The 18526-nt window shown below is 39.2% G+C and overlaps 1 protein-coding gene across 24 annotated transcripts in view; it reads left to right on the forward strand.

Moving 5' to 3' along the window:
• The window catches only part of PDE1C (phosphodiesterase 1C), a 388068-nt gene that overhangs the window by 191901 nt on the left and 177641 nt on the right, over nucleotides 1–18526 (forward strand). For 18 of the 24 annotated variants that reach the window (XM_083822144.1, XM_083822155.1, XM_083822166.1 and 15 more), the window contains one exon: nucleotides 4626–4652. The exons of the other annotated variants lie outside the window; for them this stretch is intronic. In XM_083822144.1, the coding sequence (XP_083678270.1) occupies nucleotides 4626–4652 (27 nt within the window). The remainder of the gene's footprint in view (nucleotides 1–4625; nucleotides 4653–18526) is intronic. 24 annotated transcript variants of the gene reach the window in all.

Below are 18526 nucleotides of genomic sequence, written 5' to 3' on the forward strand. Positions count from 1 at the left end.
TTTGAACCACCGGGTTCCCTTCCAAATCTTTTGCAATGCCCAAGCAAAACAAAGCATGTTATTTCAGGCCACTGTGGATGGCAAATTATGAGCCTCAGCCAGAAAATTAAGTTGTTTGACCATCTCAGCAGGCTAAGGGCATGCTGATGGCCACTTAGCCGCGAAGCATTAATTCACTAAAAATTGTCACCAGCACTCACCTGTGTGTACCTCCAGTTGTTAACAGCAAGTTCGTCAGCTGGTGGCCTAACGCTGATCACTGCACTGGCAGTTATGAGCATGTGGAGATGCTGATGAGCCAAGGGCAGATACAACCCATTACTTCCTAGCACCTGTGTGCGAGCAGAGCATAATGCTCATTAACTTTTAATTTTCAGTGTAGATTTTCAGGGATGAAGCTAGGCAAAAATCCTTCTACTATTTCTGTAGTACCCACAGTTTTACTTCACATGCTGAGGGGATGCAATTAATACCAAAAACCCTGTGGAACAAATATGGAATAACACTGTTTTAACCAAGCTGCTGTTATGAGTAAAAAAAATTTAAGTGATTTAGGTAATTCTTCAAAGGCTGTGTAGGAGTGAAAGAGCAATTCATCTACCTAGTTGATATTCTGAGTTGTATGTATGATTATGGGGCAAAAACAGAACAGTTGGCAGAGCTGTTTAATTCCACCATCCCCTCCACCTGCACTCCTCTCCATACCTACTCAGTCTGTTAACTCACGTCTCAGCAAAATAAGGTCTGAGGAGGTTGTTATGAGATTCAAATGCTGTTATTGTGTGTTTCTATAAAATTCTCTTCATCTCTGGGCTTGTAGATGCTCAAAAAGTGTGAGGGCTTTCTGGAACAACTTAGAAGTCTCATTACTTGGGCTCCAGTTTTGTCCCATTGTTATGAATTTATCTACAAAACCATTTATACAAACTGCAACCCTAAAGGTCTAAGAAACTACCAGAAACAGTGTCTGAAGGGGAAACATAGGAAGAAAGTGATTTGCTTAAAGGTACACCAGCATTAAATGACAGAAGTAGAAACATAATTTTGGGAACAGGATACTTAGACTAAGAGAAGTTGGCAGGGATGAAAGCACACAAATTTTGCATGTCTGTTTATTTCAATGGGAGTTGAGCGCTTATGTAGCTTTATCTATCTACATCCTGTTGCTGCTTAAATACCATTCAAGGTGTGGTCCTAGGCCTGAGTCCTAATTTTATGTCTGACCATCATATTATTATTATTTTCTGATGATATGAAAGACTTATTCCTCTCTAGAAAAGCAGATACTGAAATAGTGGGCTCAATTCTCATGTTGACACCATCTCATTTCAGGCAGAAGTTTTGTCCTATCTGCCACTTTTTTTTTTATATTTTGCTTGTTACGAAATATGTGTTTTTAAAACTCCTACTGGGTTTATTTTCATTAGGCTCCAGTAGCCTGCTTGTACTAAATCAGTTCTGACTTCATACTACACTTGTGCAGGTGTATATACCTGAAGTTCAGAGTAGTTTTTTCTAGTTTACACTAGCAATACAGGCCCTACCAAGTGTGAGTCACCTGTTAATTCTCTTCAGAATGAGAAAAAAATCTACCTTTTTATTATTATTTTTAATATACAAGCTTAATGTAGGTCTGAGAGTAATACATTCCACAACAGAAAACATGATTTAATGGATGGGGTTGTTCTTCTAGCATGGCACGTGCATAGCGGGAAAGAAACTGAACCTAAACAGATTTGGTAATTTCTGTAAGCCTTATTGCAGGCATGAGCACTGGACAGCCCACAGGTGCAGGAAGCTGTAACACTGCCTCCTTTAATTCATCATCATTCTTCCTCTGTGTCAGTTTGGTTTTGTTATCAGAAAATCACCCGTCCCTTGAGTTTGACTGGAAGATGCGCGTTTCCAGGTTTATCCCAAAGCCTCTGATAAAGACAATTTTGAGCAGCCAGGTCCTCCTAGTATAGTATCCTCTTGGAGAGATAGGCTAGGATAGATTGTCCCGCATGTTTTACAAAAAAGCAAGGAAACATCAAACCAAATAACCCCCTCCCTCCAGTTTGCTCCTATTAATTCATATATATTGGCTGATTGCAGTTATCCATTGGCTGTGGTATTATAAGAGGCACTTTCTAATTTCGTTGTTTACAATGATCATATTTAATGGGAGGTAGTTGCAAGCGGTGGCTTGCAAGCTTAAAGCAGGTGGACATTGACACTGTCTACTTTTTCAAAAGCAATTTGAAGGCCATGTTTGAAAACATTTTTATAGTGCCAGCATCATCTTTTTATAATGTTGGTAGGTGGCATTGTCAGATTTATTTATTTTTTTGGTGGTGGGGGAATTCTGGAAGTGCAGGAATACAGTAATTTTTTTTGCTAGATGTCAGCAGTAGTATGGATGCAGCTGCTAGGGACATTCTTTTTAAAGCAAGTGTGTGCAGTAGGGATGCTGAATCTATTCCTGTAGTTATATTGTCTTCAACTGTAACATGCAAATTCAGTGCCTGTAAACTCAGTCACTAACTCACTACACATAAACCTTAACTGTAATTGGACTGCAGGTGTGGAAACAATAAGCAATAATAAAAAAATGTATTTATGTTTCTTATACCTCCTATGGCTACACAAATGCCCTTTTCCTAGTACTGTCATCTATGGTATTGCCCAGTTTTCTAATGCAGTAAAAATCTTCTTGAAAATAAGGAGTGGTAAAGGTATAACCGATAAGTGATGTTATTACTCAAATGCAAACAGGACCCTAGGGCTGGGTCACCTCTTTAAAGTATACAAGAAACTTTTGGCTAATCAGGAGTTTATGAAAGGTATTTTTGCTGGAATGTGAAGGTTGGCTGAAAGAAAAACACTTTACAAAGTCACTGACTGATAAAGGGAAAAGTAGCTCTGACAGTACTGCAACACAACATAGAACACTTTCAGGGGAAAGAAGTGACTGGTAAATAACAATTCGAAATTTTAAAATGTAAAATTTATATATCAGGAAAAAAAAAAAAAGAAGATTTCTTGGGAAGAATACAATGTGATCAACCTGCACTAAAATGGCCAAGCAAGCAGGAGTTTTTTTCAGCATTTTCATTTTGCAAGCAAATTTAGTGAAGTTCTATGTTTGTTAGAATACAAACTTCCAACTCTGCAAAATTAAATTTCTCTTCTTCTTCGTTCTGTAATTAAAATAAAAATTCCCTTAGAATCAGATGGGTCCAAGTGGGCTTCTGCCTTTATATATTATCATCTTGAATGCCAGTAAGCTAGACTCTCAATACTTCTGTGAATGTTCTTTTACTCTTCTGCATCCGTTCAAATTTAAATAGGTAATTCTTCACACAGTAAAGTGTAAATGAAATATTTAAAAATTTTTCTAAAGTAAATATCTAGGACTTCTATGGCACGGTCAGAATACAGAAGTAAGACCACGCTTGAGTACCTTTTCTAAAGGTAATATCAAATGAAATATTTGACAGCCAGGATACCCTATTCATGAATCTTATTAAGTATAAAATAGCACTACATTCCTTTTTTTTTTCTTTTTCCCCATTTTTTTTTTTAACAAAGAATACCCCTTGTTAGGGTATTCTGGGCCTATCTGACTTAGCCACAGTTTTCTGTTTCCAGTATTATCAGAGATGAAAAAGCAGAGCTTGATGCTCACAGCAGTAAAGCAGTTATAACAACATTACCTACACACTCAAAACGTGGGGACCACCTGTAAGTGTCTGGCTGAACAACAGCATGTTGATCTTGCACTCCTCATGATGGTTCACACTGTGTTCCCATCACTGCTTTTTAAGTGTAGAGCTCATTAGCTTTACTTTAAAATACAGAAGCAAGGCTGAACTCAAGTAGGATCAATGCCCTGTTTTGCCCGACACCATGCAAAGCTATTGAACATGTCTCTTGCAGGATAACAAGCTCACAGTCAAAGTATAGTGCAGATATGCCTGTGTATAGCCACACAGGCAATCATACAGCAGGGCTTTCCATTGAGTGTTGACAGCTTATGCCATTGCCTGCTGTAGAGGACAAAATCCACCATGCTAAGAAGAGAAGGGGTTTGCAGCCTTTGCAATAATTGGTTTGGTGGAAGGGCTGGATCCTTGGGCTAGGCAGGTGAAGAGGTGCTGTCAGTAAGTTCATTGCTCTTGCCATTCCTAGTCCTGGGCTCAGATCTGTTAGGACCTGAGGTACAAGCACTGAACTCTGGTGTGGCTTATGGGATTTGGCAGGGTAGAGAACTTGCTAGGGTCTGGATTTTCTTTACAGAGCAAGGCTGCTGTAAAACCACTGGGGCTTTGCTCTGACTGACTGCAGGCAATGTGATTGGATGCACCCCAAGTCATTTAGAGTAGTAACTCCTTTTCTAGCTGTTGTGACCCCGTCTTACAAGAAAAGGGCACGATGCACACAGGCAAACACATTCTTCTTTCTACAGGAGTTAATGGCAACAGCCACCGAGGTTAGCAGAAGGAGATAGCTGCATCAGTTTTGGGGCAGTCTCGAGGCAAAAGTGACATTACTTAATTGTGCCTGATTTCTGACCCTCTCCTTTTCTCATCCTCAGCAGTGGAGCTTTCTTATCTGAGTTGTATTTTGTTCTTTTCCTGCAGGAGAAAATACAAGAAAACATCACAAAGGTAAGACTATATCGCAGAGGACTGGAAGGTATTTGTGAGTCATCTCTCTCTCTCTCTCTCTCTCTTTTTTTTTTTTTTTTTGTTTTGTTTTGTTAGGGGGTTTGAAGGAGGATTTTCCTGTTACCAGATTGGTTTTGTTCCCAGGGACATGCCATTCTACTGATTGTTGCCCTACTTGAAGGTCCATCCTGCACTGCTGCTCCAAATTCCCTCTGGCACTAGTGATAGTCCTCCCCTTTGACGTTAGGGGTGGTTCTCCCTGGGTAAGGACAAAAATATTTGTCCTTGAAGGTCAAACCCTAATAAACGTCACTCTGTTCCTTCTGCACGATCTGCTAGTTCTAACTCTTATCACTTACTCATGCTGTAATAAAAAATGGATTGTTGGCTTGTAGTGCTGCTAACGATCTGTGGCTTTGAAGGAGACTGAAGGGAAACAGGGATCCTGTTGATTAACGGGCCCTATTACAGCTACCTGATCTAGTTATCTTACTGCCTCCTTGCAGGAGGGAGGACTAATGGGGTTCTTTGACAGGTTCATTTTTCTTTCTTTGGAGCCCTTGTGCTTGGTTGCTTCAGACCACACTCTTTGCAGGGCAGTTTTTTTGGTACTGACCTGACACCCCCTCCCCTGCATCTGGAGTATTAATTGGTGGCTTAATCTCAAGGCGTGCTGAGCATCTTTAGTTTGTGTTGACTTTAACAGGATTTGAGACTCCTGCAGAGTGCTTCCTAAAGACTAAACACTGTGGCTCTGCTGAATGTGCCTTTTCATGTTGTGTGATGATGGAGGAAGCTGGCAGACTTGCTGTCAGCTTGTGCTGAAGATGACCACACCAGCGCAGCGCTGGTGGGACAGTCTGTGCATGTGCTTGTGTGTCACAGCCACAGGAGACTGAAGTGTGGTGGCCTGAGTCACTGATGAGGTGTGTTTGAGCTGTGACAGGTCAGTGGAAAATGCTGATTTGGAGATCCCTATGCTGAACTGTGCAGGCAGGTATTGCATGCTGTGAGATGCAGAACAGAGAGAAGGTAGATATGTTTCCAGTTGTTTCCCTAAATGTGGAGCTGACACTAATTCTGCATGCAGCTCTACTTTTTTCCCCACATTTCCCTTGATGTTACCATGTTAATTATGACAAAGTCTGTGGCCAGAGGTGTTGACTTGGTGCAAGAGGATTTGTTCTGGGCCTGAAATGGTTTGCAGAATGAAGGATTGCTCTGTGTATGTGTGTCCAGCACTGCCTGCATTGTCCTGAGCACCATATCTTATTTGGGTGTGTTTTCTGTGTATATAACCACAGCATCAGGGAGGTTAGTGTTCAGCATCTCTTCTATACAGGAGAGTTGCTGCAAGCCTCTGAAGAGAGATGAAGTGTGTCACAAGCTCCTACAAACCCAACAGCTTGATCAGCAACATACAGAGAATTAAATACATCAGAAATGGCAATCTTTTTAAATGTACCATTACAGGGTTAAGCCCTGTGCCCCATGTGATTTCAGACTTTCTCTTTTTCACTCTCCCCATGTTTGGTTTGCGTTTTGTGTCCTGAGCAGTCACCTGCCTGGCTGCTGGGCAGACGGGCTCTGCGGACCTCAGTTGTGAAACAGCCGGTGTCAGCTCTGCAGGGCAAGGAGCCACTCCAGGAACCTGCACGCAGCAATTGCAGAGCAGCTACTCGTAACATCCTGGCTCAGCTGGCACTGACTGCTGGCCAGAGGGCTGGGTACCGCAGCGAGGGAGCTGCTTCGCCTGGCAGCTGTGCTGTGCATGCACCTAGGGCAAACTTGCTGGCTATGGAGGGAGCTTCTGACTTGGATTTGCCAGCTGCTGTGTGGTTAAGGTATAGCACTAAATAGGGAAATGGCATGTGTTGTCATCTGCTGCAGAAGCGTGGTGTCCAGGAAAAGGCAGTGGCGATGCATTGAAGGGCTGGTTTGAGGTAGCATCTCTCTGAGTTGGTAATTCCAGAAATACACATAAACCGATGATTTGGCTCAGGTCTCTGCCTTCAATTCCCACATTCATCTGTTGTGGGATTTCCTTCTTTTTCCTTCATTATATTTATTTCAAAGCAATCTCTGCTGTTCTTTTGTCACCAGGCTCTGGAGTGTTACTGGCAGCTCCGGTAAATGATCTTTTGTTTGCTTTTGCATCTTCTTCCTCTCTCTTTGGGGAATGGTATTCATATAATCACATAATGATGCATAAGTGGTAGTGAACAGCACTTGACTACACAGGAGAAATGCTGCTGTCCTCTGGAACTTGCAGTGTAAAGAAACACTTTCCACTGAGTGCAGATCTGTTGGGAAGGAATATGTGCAAGAAAATTTGAGAAGAAAGAGTCAAAGTAAAATCTGAGTGGTACTAAAAATGTAATTGGAAATGCCAGATACTGACTTCTGTATCGATCATTCTGTTAACTGAGTTGGCTGAAATGCTTTTGTAACAATAATATGTTGATATGATTTTCCTCATAAACTTGGAAGTTTCACAGCTGTCTAGACAACCCTAATTTCATTAGTCCTAACCTAGTAATTGCATCTGAACCACTGAACTGTGATGTAGATTAATCACAGCAATACTGAAGAAGTAGGATATTTAATCAGAACTCAGGTCATCTGTCATTCTTCCATCTTGTTCGCCTTGGGTAAGTGTAGAGTAGACAGTTTATTAAATAGTAACTAGAGAGGTAGTCAGCAAGAGGGAGAACTAAATGGGAAGCTGAAACTCTCATGACCTTCCAGGTCCTGAGTTGCTTCTGCTTTTTCTGGAGCACCTGAGACCTATGTCATGTTCTATTTGTCTGGTGAGGCTCCCAGTTTACATGAAGATACCCAGCTGTGGTGTGCCCATGTTTTCTGGGAGGTACTTAGCACCTTCAGCTCACTGGGAGATTAAAAGAAATGAACCATTCAAGTAGCCTTTAGCAATCCCTTCCTAGATTAGGTTCATCTGCTTGGTTCAGCCAATTCAGCCAAGTTCAGCCAGTGCAGTCAGTTTAACACTTTTAAGGACTCTGTGAAGTTCTATTTATCTTCTCAGAATTTCTCAAACAGGTAATCTGTGCATTAGTTTACAAGGCATGCTTTTTATTTTATTTTATTTATTTATTTATTTTGCTGTTACAATCCACAGTAATGTGTTTGTACTCAGCCAGTAACATGTAATTGCGTGTGTTGCCATTTTGGCTTAAATGCATGTTGCTGGTTAATTGTACAATTAAATTTTCCATTAAGATGCAAATGGTTCTCATAAAGTGAACTCATTTTAGAAAAAAAAAATTGAATAAAAAGAGTCCTGATATTTTATCCATCCATGGACAAAATGGACGTATTTTTTTCTCTTTAACTTACCTGTTAATGTTATACATGAATTACAGAACAGAAAAGGAAATGTACTCAAAGGGCCTTTGAAATACAGCTGTGACACTGCAAGAAGCATTGTAAAAGGCCTTGCAAACACTAATGTCATTTCTTAAAAAGAAAGTAAGAAAGAAAGGAAGAAAGAAAGAAAGAAAGATTGCACCCTAATTATAAAAGTCAGCTTGTGATAGTAATCACATGGCTGGAACATTGTCCTCACTAATTTTCATAAGCATTTTGTTGTTTCTTCTTCAGACAATTGCACAGCAAACTCATAAGCAAAGGCGTTGTCCATTTCTTTCCCTCACTTTCCTTTTCTTTATCCTCTGTGTCTGTGCTTCTCAGTTCCAGTTTTCTCTAGTATTTAGTTAATACTCTCTGGGAGAGAAAATGTGAATGTGAACATGTCCTTTCTTTTTAAAAAAAATAAAAATATATGTGTTAGTGTGGAGCACAAGGAGAGAAACCATGCATGCACAAATGTTGTTACACACAAAATAAGTGGAAAACTGAATTTTTTTATCCTCCCAACTTTAGTTGATGAACATCTTCATGGTTACTCATACTGATACCTCTTTAGATGAAAACAATCCACTGTTTCTTTTGGATTATTTCAAAATTCTGGTAATTTTCCAGCCTTGCAAGTCTCATTCTAAGTAGCCTTTAGGTTGTGCACTTACTCGGGATCAGATTCTGTAGCTTTACCATGTGAGGAAACTCTGCTGGGGTTAATCTTGTGCTTTAGTGCTACTAGGACACACTAAGGAGATCTCTATTTGAGGAAGCATCAGTGATCTCTCAAAGGTGACTGTCAAGGTAAGGGCCTTATATATGGTGGTTATTGTCACTGCCATTGATAGAGAACCATCAAATAATGTAGATTTAAGGGGACCTCTGGAGGTTGTCTCTTCCACCTCCCAGTACTTTAGAACATCATTGTGTTTTTGATTTACTCTTGGCATTCATCATTTGACTCAATATGAAAATATGTTTAGTCCTATAGTACTTAGTTCTGGCACCATTTAATTTTCATAGCTTATCTATTGACCTTGCAAGGTTATCTTAATTATAAATAATAAAAATAACCCTAATTCCTTAAGCCCTGCAAGTAATTATAATACGGCTTAGCTCAAGTTTTTCTTTATTACTAGAGTTGCTCATATATATATATATATATAGGATGCATTAAAGGTTAATATCCTAATCAGTAGCATACACATGCAAATGCACAACTTGATATGTCAGACTTCTTTGTAAAGTGTAAAGTCTTTTGTGTACTGAGACCTCATCAGCTCTCTATTAATTCAGTAGGTGTTTATGAAACTCTGTGTTTCAGGGAAACTGATGATAATTTTTAAATAAATAAAGACCGCTGGGCATTCTGCAAAATGAGATCTATTAACTTATTTTTGTAATATTATAGGTGGAGCTGGTTCTGTTAAATTTAATGAACATTTAATTTCAGTAAAAAAAGGTATTGATTTGTTGAATGCTATTTATTAAGTGCACTGCAGAATCATAGGTATATGGGGAAAAATTGGAAATGGTCATTTAAGTAAACCTTATAATTAATCTGCACATGAAGGGGCCAAATTAAAGTGGCATTGGAAAACCTCATTTGGTATTTCCAAGTTTTCTGGGCACTTGAGTTTGCAACCTGAATGATCTTCTAATGCATTTTAAGTGCAATCAGATACTGGCAGCATTACAGAGCTCTGAGTAAAAGTTGTGGTTCGAGTTAACAAAAGCTAAGTGGACTTTGGGTTTTAATGCATGGAGGGGGAATTGGGCTTTAATTCATGGAGGAAGCTAATATTACTTGGCTATGAGTAGGGAAACATCATGTTGGGAGGAGTGGAGGAAACTTACCTTCTGGAAAACCCCAGCTTTTGTTCTCTTAGCACTTTCTATAAGAGGAAAACATTAAAAATGACTGACATTTTTACATACTCTCCCTCTTTCCTTTTCTTTTCTCTTCTCCTATTTCCCTCTGTGTACGAGAGTTGGAAGGTGCAGTGACTTTGGACTCCATACAGATACACATATTTTTTCCTTCTCTTGACATCTTGCTCAGTTTTTCTACACAAAATGAAGCAGCTGTTTCTTAATATGATGGCTTAATATGATATTAGAGGGAGGTATAAATTTTGGATTATTGACCTGAGTAGTAGGGACTTACCTGCTTTATCTAGTGTAAGAGTAAATTCAAAATAATTCTGAAACATGACTAAACAGTGACAAAATCATTCTTACTGCTATATATTACTATTATTTTATCAAGATCTATTCTATCCCATCACATTTCATAGTGTTGAATAATTATTTAAAAATGTAAGTTCTAAATGATTAATTACTATTAAAATATTGAATATATTAAGCATAGTTCTTCCAGCTTATTTATAATATATTAAAAATAATAAAATTGTGCAGAATTTATTTTAACAATAACACATCTTGCATGATATGGAATGGATTCTGACAGATATGAAAATGGCAAATGTAGGTTATGCTACTGAAATATCATGACAACAAGTGTTCTTCACAATAAAAAGAAAATTATTTTGAGGTTTTTCCTAAATGTGTTCATGCTTTGGTGAAATTTAGTCACAAACTTCACTATCTTTTCAGTATAGCTGATAACACACTTTTGCTTTTGCATCGGTCCTCTATTCATATATGATACAGATTTTCATAATGTAATTGTTGTATTTTCTAGGTTCATGTTTTACAGACACTCTACAGAATTGTTTCAAGATTTTAGATCACATTTTTTGCTGGACCCTGGAAATACATACATGCTATTCTTGCAACAGCTGAAAGGAAACCAGACTATCTGTACCAATTTGTTAGAAGTTATTTGCAATCCCTACATTTGCAAGGCTTGTTCCCTTTTTGTTAGAGTAAGACTAGTGTGAAATGAAAATTAGGTTCAAAAGTCATAGACTTAAATAAACTGATCAAACATTGTTTTGTACCTGGCACTCAAACCAAAATGACTTTGAGAACTATAGATACTTTTTTTTTTTTTTTTTAAATTCTTCGTGCCTGACAATTTTTCCTGATTGAATCCTGGGGAAAGGGAAGTACAGAAGCGGTATAAGCAATCTTACTCCGTTGCTTTTTCTAGGCTTTGTTTTGAAAAGTTGTTTGGAAAAAAGCTGCTGGAGAGTAGATTTTTCACGAGCTAGGCACCCAGGTGATTAGCAGTCTAAAAATAGGTGAGATAGATTAGATACACTATAGCCTTATGATACTTTGGCACTTCTGTTTCTACCAATTGGAACCAGACAAGATAGTTCACGTATGAATTTGGAAGCTGCATGGGAGAAGAATAAACCAAGTCTCCTGACACCTTCCTATTGGGTTAGTTTGGCTTCTTTCAGTGACATCCAACGCTCTTCACACTGACTTATTTTTAGTTAAATTGAAGTGGCTTGCTTTTTTCTTTGGGGTTTTACAGTCTTCATTCTTTATAGACATGGAATGTGATTCTGCTTTTGGGTATGCTGCTAACAGTAAGTGTTCATTTCAATTTTAGCTGATCTCAGATACTTTACAGAAGCATGTTCAAAGAATTAGATTAGGATGTGGTAAGGGGATGTAAGAGGGAATTCTTCTCCCATGATTTACACATAATTTCTATAAGAAGGATAATAAAACTTCATGAAGAATTCACTTAAGCTCTATATTATGACTTATTAGACATGATCTTCCTGTAAAATACCATTGATTATTTTTTTTTTCCCTGAGAAGTGAATTACTCAGATTTGATGCATGCAAGCCAGTGAAAACTCCTTAGTGAAAAAGACATTAATTTTACTGGTCATGTTGGTAGCACAGGAGGGAGGAAGCTAGGACAATTGCTGCTTGTGCAATCCCTCTATGACTAAACAGACTGCTCATTTTCCAAGTCTGGATGAAAACAGTTTACACCACTAGGAAGGGGCCTTCCTTTGATAGAGCTTGACATAGTTGTTAGCAAAGGCACAGGCTGCTCTGTAGAACTTCTCTTTTTATACTTTCCTTCTAATTTGCACTGTAATTTCTCAGTGTTCACAGATCTGTATTAGTATGTGAAAAAACCTTCTGGTTTTATTCCTTGAAATAAATGTTAACACATTTATCTCCAGTCTTTCCTTTCCCCAGCTGCCATTTCCCATTCCTTTGTTCCTTCTCATCCCTCTTTCCTGACTGCATTTTTTCTTTCTAATCGACAGCATAACGAAGACAGGCAGTAGTCTTGACTCTGTATCCCTTTGGTCTTCCACTAACACATGCTACACACACAAGTACAGAGTATTGTCTCTCAAAAAGCTTCCCGTCTAAGGGAAGGTGCAAGAAACAAGTGGGAAACCATGACATTTGGGATTCTACTGCCACTTGCTGCTCCAAGGCTGTAGCACTTTGCCCTTCATTTGAATCCACAAGTTCCTGGGGAATAAACACCAAAAGAAGGAAGAAAATAAAAATAACTTATATGGACTTTTATTTTATTTTAATATTTTAATAATTTATTTTAATATTTTATTTTCTGAATGTTATATTTTTTCTGGTCAAACCAATAATCCCAACAGCTATTAACAGGTTGACCCCTCTGAACCAGTGCTTCAAGTAGTGTGTACATAATCCATCGATTTTCCCATCAAGTATTTATAATGTATGAACTGTAGCACCTTCTAGGCAGTTTTCAGTATGCTGTGCAATTACAAAAAGCTGGTCACTTAAATTATCCGAAGATGTAGCATTTCCATGACTAATTCAGAACCCCTATGTCTTAGCTGTGTCTCAAATTCAATTTGAATTCATAATGAGTTGTTTTAATCCCTCTCTGATTTAGCGGTCAGACCAAAGGACAACATTGAGGGTGGGTGAAGGATGGATAGAGAGAAAGAAAAAAAATGTTAGTGTCTGGCATTATTTTGTCAGTTAATGTAGTAGTGAGCTTTTACTTGGGGAGGTCTTCTCTGGGAGGGCAAAATAATTGAAGTCCTGTACAAGCTTCCAGCTTTCAAAATCTCTCACTTCTTAGATACATGTCTCCTTTGCAAATGACAAAGAGGGAATCCTAAGGCATTTTGTTAAAACTCTTTCAAATGCAATGGATGAGGCATTCTTGCTGAGATATTTTGCCCCAGGGGAGAATCAGCCATCTCCTGGCAGTGTTACTTTTTCTCAAGAGAAATTTCTCATTTTTAATGTGGATTACACTGGAGCCATTAACAAGCCTTATCAAATCTGGGAAAGCTATAAACCCCCTTTCCCTGTTGCCACACCAGAGAATTTTCTTGTCTCATTTCTACTGATTAAGCTTTACGTTTATTTTAGAAAATTCTCAGTAGTTATCCAAGAATTATGAATTTATTTTTTTTCCCCCAAAATACATTTTTTTGTACAACATTGTTTGCCCTGTTGTCCTGCCTAATTTGGGTCAATAACTTGAGTATAGTATTTTACTTAAATGACAGGAGAAGAGGTCATCTATATCATTGTATCTAGGTGGACACTACACTCTCTCTGGGCTAAATGATTTATCACACATTAAGGTAAAAACATCTACAAGAATCTCGTGTGAAAACATTGACAGTTCCCTGCTGAGTGCCATGCCATCTCCACAGCCACAGGGGAGCACAGCTAGTAATATATTTTGACAGGCTGGCTTCCAAGTGTTAACACCAAAAATGGAAAATAAGCCTTAAGTAGTAGCAAAGGACTTGGGCTTCTTTTGTGTGTGCATTAGTTTAAAGAAGAATCCCACACTAATATGCTTAATGCATGTTATTCCTTTCCTAACTTGTATGATGAGTCAACATACTCAATGAGCACCATCAGAGAGAAAATTAAGAAGCAATTTGCTGTAGTTTTTGGCTGGTGTATCTCCCTTCATCAATCCCATCCATCTACTGATGAGTCAGAAGAGTTGCAGACCCTGCTACAGAATTTCAGGGTTTGAATTAATATTATGCTCCTGTGGATGATGATGTTAGACTGTCATTTGTGCAGAAGAACAATTATTCTCCTGGTGGGGAGGTTCTCTAGTAGAAACATCCAGTTGTTATTATTTACCTGCACATAATATGCTTCACAAGGGCTTCATAAAAATATCCAAGTTGTTTGACCATATTCAGTGATAGTAGTTTGCCTGGCTGCAAAGATATTTGAATGCATGCATATAGAATAGGCATGTTAGATGCATCCAGTTTAAGACTGATCTCAAGCTCTCAGGAGCAGTTAGGCATTGTTGTTTCCAAAGATGTTGTGTTTTTTAGTTTAGTTTAGTTTTTGTTTTTCCTGCCCCCAGCCTGATTTGGGGAACAATTGTAGTAGAGAAGTGCTTTGTTGTTTTTCTTTCACAAGGCAGGACTTTGGAAGTCTGGACCTCCAGTGCATGGTCAGAAAATCTTTAAAGTTTGTGCTTTTTTCCATATAATTGCTGATTCTTAAAATTCATATTGATTCATAGGCTGCTTAAACCCACATTCTCCCTCAGTTAGCTACAGCTGTACCTTGAGAGAAAAGAAAAAAACAATTGTCTGAACATAATAGAAGTGGTATAGTTAAATCATGATTTCTTTCTGAGGTTATTAGTCTTAGTGGTGCATGTAATTAAGGTTCATACCTTTGGAACACTTCCTGACTAATATTTACATAAAACATATTTTCATGTTATGTTTAATTATTTTCTTGATTATGTCAACCTATCTTAAAAAAGGATGAAGAAAAATAATTCTGTTCTCTTAAGTCTGTTGTCAGATACAATGCTTTGTGCAGTGCAGACAGCTCTCTGTAGACTTGCTGATCTGTGATACAGTTATTCTAGGCTTGTAGACCACTGGCTCATCATGTTGCTTTTCAGAGTCTGAGATGTTAATAGTAATGAGTGGATAGGATGAAAGTGATTCTTTCTCAAGTTCTTGCTTGCACTTCCTGGGAAAATTCACAGCAGATAGCACTTTTTTCCCCTCTCTTTTCTTTTAAACAAAAAACAAGTGAAAGAAAGTAAGTGAGAGATTCTGATAACATTTCAAATGAGTCCGTTCTGTGCATGGAATACATTTATTCTGATTTTTTCTTTTTAATATGCTAAAAGATGGTCTTAAACTCTACTTTTTCTCTCCTGTTCTTATCAGAACAGATAATACTATAACTGATTTCCTCATGAGCTTATAATTTCCCTATTGATTTTTTTTTTCCTAATAATAACATACTTAATAATATATAAACAAATTCTGGCAGTAGTTATTGATTACTGACTAAGGGATTCTCAGTTTTGTCTTATAGTCAAGAGAGAAATACTTGTCAGCATGAGTGGTTTTGTGATTTATGTCTCATGGTTTTGTGAAATAAGTTCTTGGCATTGGAGCAGCTGGTTAAGCCCCTACAAACATGAAATGTGTTGAATGCTTCAGGAATGAGCAGACACAGAGACTAAGCTACCACTTAGCTAAGTGTCTAACCACTGTTGGTCCATGATCATGTAGTTTATGACTACAGCAGAGCAATGAAATAAAAAATTTGGATTATGAATGCTACCCGTGTTGCATATAGATGAGTTCAATCTCCTAGGCAGTCAGTCCAGCATCTTTTCCTCCAGTAGATGTGCTTTGAAAAGAAAACCAAGAGTGTCTTATGCAGTGTTCACCCTCTGAAAAGCAATGAGCTTGTAGTTACTTTTTCTTTGGACTGGCTAAGCTATAGAAATGGTTGCACTACAGCGTTCTTACAAATTGTAGTTATGATATTTATTTCCCCCCCAGCAATACGGTGAATGTTTTCAGACTGCGATGACAAACACTTCTTCTGGGAGTTTCTGCACTAAGAAACAATGGAGACAATAACTTGCTCTGTTTCATACTATAGCTTCAATTTTAATGACTCATGAGGCACAAAGTACTCGAGCACCAATCTGTTTATTGACAGAGCTTAAAGACACCAAGGACTGAAGTGACAGTAGCTGTCATTAATCAGCATTCCTGTTGCTATCTACAGAAATGCTGCATTTAGATGACCATTTGAAAGAAAATGCTAAATGCTGGACCAGATGAATTCCGCTCCAGTCCTGTCCTAAAGCTTACCAAGTTGAGGGGCTAGAAGACTGACAAACAGTGTAGTTTCTAGAGGTGAGAGCTTTATCCCCAAAGCCTGAAGGACTCTGTCCTTGGCACACACAGCAGTCACCTAGAGGAGAGCAGTGTTGGAGATGATTCAACATCAGGGTCTAGAAGGTTTGTCAGAGCTACCTCAGATGTGGCTGTCGTCTTTTTTAAAAATGAGATGTGAATTAACTGGAGGTACAACAGATTCAAGCAGAGCTTGAAAACAGATGAGGGAAATCTTAAATACCTGAAGGTTTTGATTCTCTTGGGACTCAGCTTGAAGTTTGATGACGGCAGAGACAGCCTTTCATGAATTTCTCAAGACTTTCTTAATGAACATTCCCAATATATGTATTCAGTTCAGTTTCATTTAACTCCAGTTCTTAGCTGGATGGTCTGAATACTGAGTGTGCACCACCTCAGTTATTTTGTCTACAGAACCCTATTGGCAGGCTGGTGCTATGCTTTTTGTCAGTGTCCTTGAGAAACAATGAGAGACAAGTGGCAATCAGCATCAACTCTCACCTTTTTTATCTCCAGAAAGCAATATTCAGCCTTTACTTATCAGCAGAGCCTTGACATTGTGCTCTAATCTGAATTTAGAACTGAAACGTCTTGGAACAAAAATATAAAGCGTGGCTGACACGCCAGAAGGCTGTGCTGCCATTCAGCAAGACCTGGACAGGCTGGAAAGATGGGCAGGAAGAAACCAAATGAGGTTTAATAAGAGCAAGCGTAGAGTCCTGCACCTGGGAAGGAACAACCACATTTATCAGTACAGGCTGGGGGACAACCTGCTGGAGAGGAGCTCTGAGGAGAGGGACCTGGGGGTCCTGGTGGACAACAGGTTGACCATGAGCCAGCAATGTGCCCTGGTGGCCAAGAGGGCCAATGGGATCCTGGCGTGCATTAAAAGGAGAGTGGCCAGCAGGTCAAGAGAGGTGATCCTCCCCCTCTACTCTGCCCTGGTCAGGCCTCACCTGGAGTACTGTGTCCAGTTCTGGGCTCCCTGGTACAAAAAAAGACAGGGATCTCCTGGAAAGAGTCCAGCGGAGGGCCACAAAGATGATATGGGGCCTGGAGCATCTCACCTATTAGGAAAGGCTGAGAGACCTGGGTCTGTTCAGCCTGGAGAAAAGAAGACTGAGAGGGGATCTCATCAATGTGTATAAATACCTGAGGTGTGGGAGACAGAGGGATTTGGCCAACCTCTTTTCAGTGGTTTGTGGGGACAGGACAAGGGGTAATGGCCATAAGATAGAGCACAGGAAGTTCCGCACCAGCATGCGAAAGAACTTCACAGTGAGGGTGACGGAGCACTGGAACAGGCTGCCCAGGGAGGTTGTGGAGTCTCCTTCTCTGGAGATATTCAAGGCCCGTCTGGATGCCTACCTGGGCAGCCTGCTCTAAGGAACCTGCTTTGGCAGGGGGGTTGAACCCAATGGTCTTTTGAGGTCCCTTCCAACCCGTTCAATTCTGTGATTCTGAGATTCTGTGATAATTAAAGCTGGGTTTGCTTCATCATCACTTGTCCAGTAACCTTCACTGAGGAGGAATTTAAAGAATGAATGTAAAGATATTTCTGAATTACAGCTTTATTATCCTCTAATGCTTCAACAGTAATAACACATCAATAAAAGAGTTGCACAGTGGTTAGATTGGAGATGGGGCTCAGGTGGTTTGTGGCCAGCTCAGGACAGTTAAAAAATGACAGAAGGTGATACAGAATCTCACAGATATTTGGAACCTGCATGAAGTCTGTCACACCACTAACAAAAGCACACTCCTCTGCCATGTGGATCTGGAAAATTGTGAGTTGCTCCGTATTAATCCAGTAATGGAAACATGGATGGCTTGAGAAACCTGTCAGTGTCTACAGACCTGCACACACAGAGGTTGGAGCTGCAAAAAGCGTAGGTGGAAGATTTAGTCCCTTCATTTGAAAGGAGATCTTAGAAGTTGAGAGAGAAGCATAAGCAGGAATATTATAGGTGATAAACGTAGTAAACTCTTTGCTACGTCTGCTAGGTCTCCAGCATAACTCAACAGAATGGGGGTATCCTTAGGCTTCCCATTTGAATGAAATGAATCATTGGTCTTGTGCTTTTATAGTGCTGGTGTGTTGCCTCTTGTCTTTCACATCTGATTGTAATTGCAACAAAGTCCCGTAAATGGACTTCCAAAACTCGAGTCTCTGCTGATTCTCTGAGATAACTTATTCATAATGAACTCTAAGTAGGATCTGCTGTCTGGATTTAGGAAAAGACTATCTGAAGTAGTGCAGTGGGAAAACAACAACAACAACAATAAACCTTATAGCTCTTACATTTCACTAGGGTTATGATTAACATCTGGACTGTTGTATATTGAGAGTTGATGGGGACTAGTTAGGTGAATGAACTAGTAAAATTCCAT

Source organism: Anser anser, assembly GCF_964211835.1.
Source record: "Anser anser genome assembly, chromosome: 2".
Taxonomy (NCBI): domain Eukaryota; kingdom Metazoa; phylum Chordata; class Aves; order Anseriformes; family Anatidae; genus Anser; species Anser anser.